The sequence below is a fragment of the Phascolarctos cinereus genome, unplaced genomic scaffold (genome assembly GCF_003287225.1).
Source record: "Phascolarctos cinereus isolate Bilbo 61053 unplaced genomic scaffold, phaCin_HiC Scaffold_3;HRSCAF=262, whole genome shotgun sequence".
NCBI lineage: Eukaryota > Metazoa > Chordata > Mammalia > Diprotodontia > Phascolarctidae > Phascolarctos > Phascolarctos cinereus.
The window spans coordinates 175261545-175263752 of record NW_027555736.1 but is presented as its reverse complement, the minus strand read 5'-3'; the positions used below and the strand labels follow the sequence as shown (position 1 = coordinate 175263752).

The window sequence follows — 2208 nt, the reverse complement described above, 5'->3', positions numbered from 1 at the left end:
ATGACTTATGACTCCTCCATTCACCAAAATTTTTCAGAATAATTCATCTGTGGGGGTCACAGCATGACATGTCTCCCAATCACAATTTAATTTCTCTATTTTTAGGCCAAATAGATTTCCTCAATGTTGCATTTAAATATTTCTTGAATTAATTCAGTTTTTGAGGTATGTGTCCAGTTTTCAGCCTTTAGCATTTTCTTTATGAAATGCAGTATTTTTTTTCCATATTATCATGTATTCAAAGGTATTCATCCAAATTTGTGACTTCATTTAGATTTTCTTCTTTACAGATACCTTTTAGATTCTTGAAGTGTAATCAAGCAGATGGAGCCGAAGAATCACTCTGTGGTAAATGAGTTTATTTTGTTAGGACTCACTAGTTCTAGGGAGATTGAGATTTTCTTTTTTGTGATCTTCTTCCTGGCTTATACAACAATTTTGGCTGGAAACAGTCTCATTATATTGATGGTGATCTTTGATCCCTGCTTGAATTCCACTCCCATGTACTTTCTCCTTGCCAATCTCTCCTTTCTTGACATGACCCTTTCCACAGTTATTGTCCCCAAGATGATCACAGACTTCTTTAGGGAGAGAAAAGCCATCTCCTTATGAGGTTGCATGGCACAGATATTTTTAGTTCACCTCTTAGGGGGCAGTGAGATGGCTCTTCTTATAGTCATGGCTGTTGATCGTTACTTTGCAATATGTAAACCCCTCCACTATACAACTATCATGAACTGGAGAATCTTGGTGGGCAGTGTGCTGCTGTCGTGGGTTGTTGGCTTTGTGCACACCATGAGCCAAATGGCCTTTGCTGTAACCTTGCCTTTCTGTGGTCCTAATGTGATTGATGATGTTTTTTGTGACCTTCCCTTGGTGATGAGCCTTGCTTGTATGGACACCTATATCCTAGACCTTCTCGTCATTGCTGACAGTGGGCTACTCTCACTGATCTCTTTTGTCCTTTTGCTTGTCTCTTACATTGTTATATTGGTCGCCGTTCAGCGTCGCTCCTCCAGAGGGCTTTCTAAGGCTCTGTCCACATTATCTGCTCACATCACAGTGGTGATTCTTTGTTTTGGGCCAAGTATTTTAATCTATGCTTGGCCAGTTAGTAGCTATGCATTAGACAAATTCCTCTCAGTGTTTTTCTCTGTTGTCACTCCTCTCTTAAATCCAGTTATCTACAGTTTGAGGAATCAGGAGATGAAGGCAGCCATGATTAGATTGAAGAGCCAGCATATCAATTCTAGGCCTAACTTTTAGGTGAGAATCTCTCAACCTAGGGCTCACACACCTCTTAGGGAGCCATGGATAGATTTCAGGGAAGTCTATGACCTTGGATAGAAATCGAGTACATTTTTTATTTTCACTAATCTCTTACTGAATTCAATTATTTAAAAATATTATTCTGAAAATGTACTAAGAAAGGAAGAGGCAGACAAGGATAAATTACATTACAGGAAAAGACAGAAAATCCTATTACAGTAGAGGGAAAGAAGGGAGGGGGGTGAGCATTGTTTGAACCTTGTTCTCATCAGATTTGGCTCAAGAAGGGAGTAACATAAGGTATGGAAATCTAACTTGCCCTATGGGCAGTAGGAGGGAAAAGGGGAAAGAAAAGAGAGGGGGGATGGAAGGGAGGGAAGAAGTGGTGGGGGTGAAGGGGAAGAGGGGGTAGGGGATAATAGAAGGGAGGAGAGACTGAAGGAGGTGGTGGTCAAAAGCAAAGTGCTGGTGTGGGGGGGAAGGGAGAAAGGAGAAAGAAAATCATAAACAGGGGGAAAAAGGATGGAGAAAAAACACAGATAGTAATCATAACTGTGAAAGTTGAATTGCTATCTTTTTTTTTCTCTTCTGTTGTGTTTTGTTTCTTCTTTCTGGTGGTTTCTCCTATTGGTTTTAATTTTTATCTACAACTTCGCTAATGTGAAAACATGTTTAATAGGAACATAAATGTATAGCCTATATCAGATTGCGCACCGTCTTGGGGAGGGTGATGGGGAGGAAGGGGGAGAAAAATTTTAAACTCAAAAGCATATGGAAGTGACTGTTGATAAATCAAAATAAATTAATAAAATTAGAAAAAAAATAAAAAAATAAAAATAGAAATATTATTCTGAGAAAGGGTTCATAAGCTTCATAAGACAGCCGAAGGCTAAAAGCTACTAGACTAGACAATGCTCATGCTGAGGAAAATTTTTACTG

General features: G+C 39.1%; 1 protein-coding gene across 1 annotated transcript; it reads left to right on the top strand.

The window, feature by feature from the left end:
* Positions 1-324: 324 nt before the first annotated feature.
* LOC110197488 (olfactory receptor 4K14-like) lies at positions 325-1266 on the top strand. The gene is given in 1 exon segment (XM_020971774.1): positions 325-1266. A coding segment is annotated over 1 exon segment (942 nt).
* Positions 1267-2208: the final 942 nt, after the last annotated feature.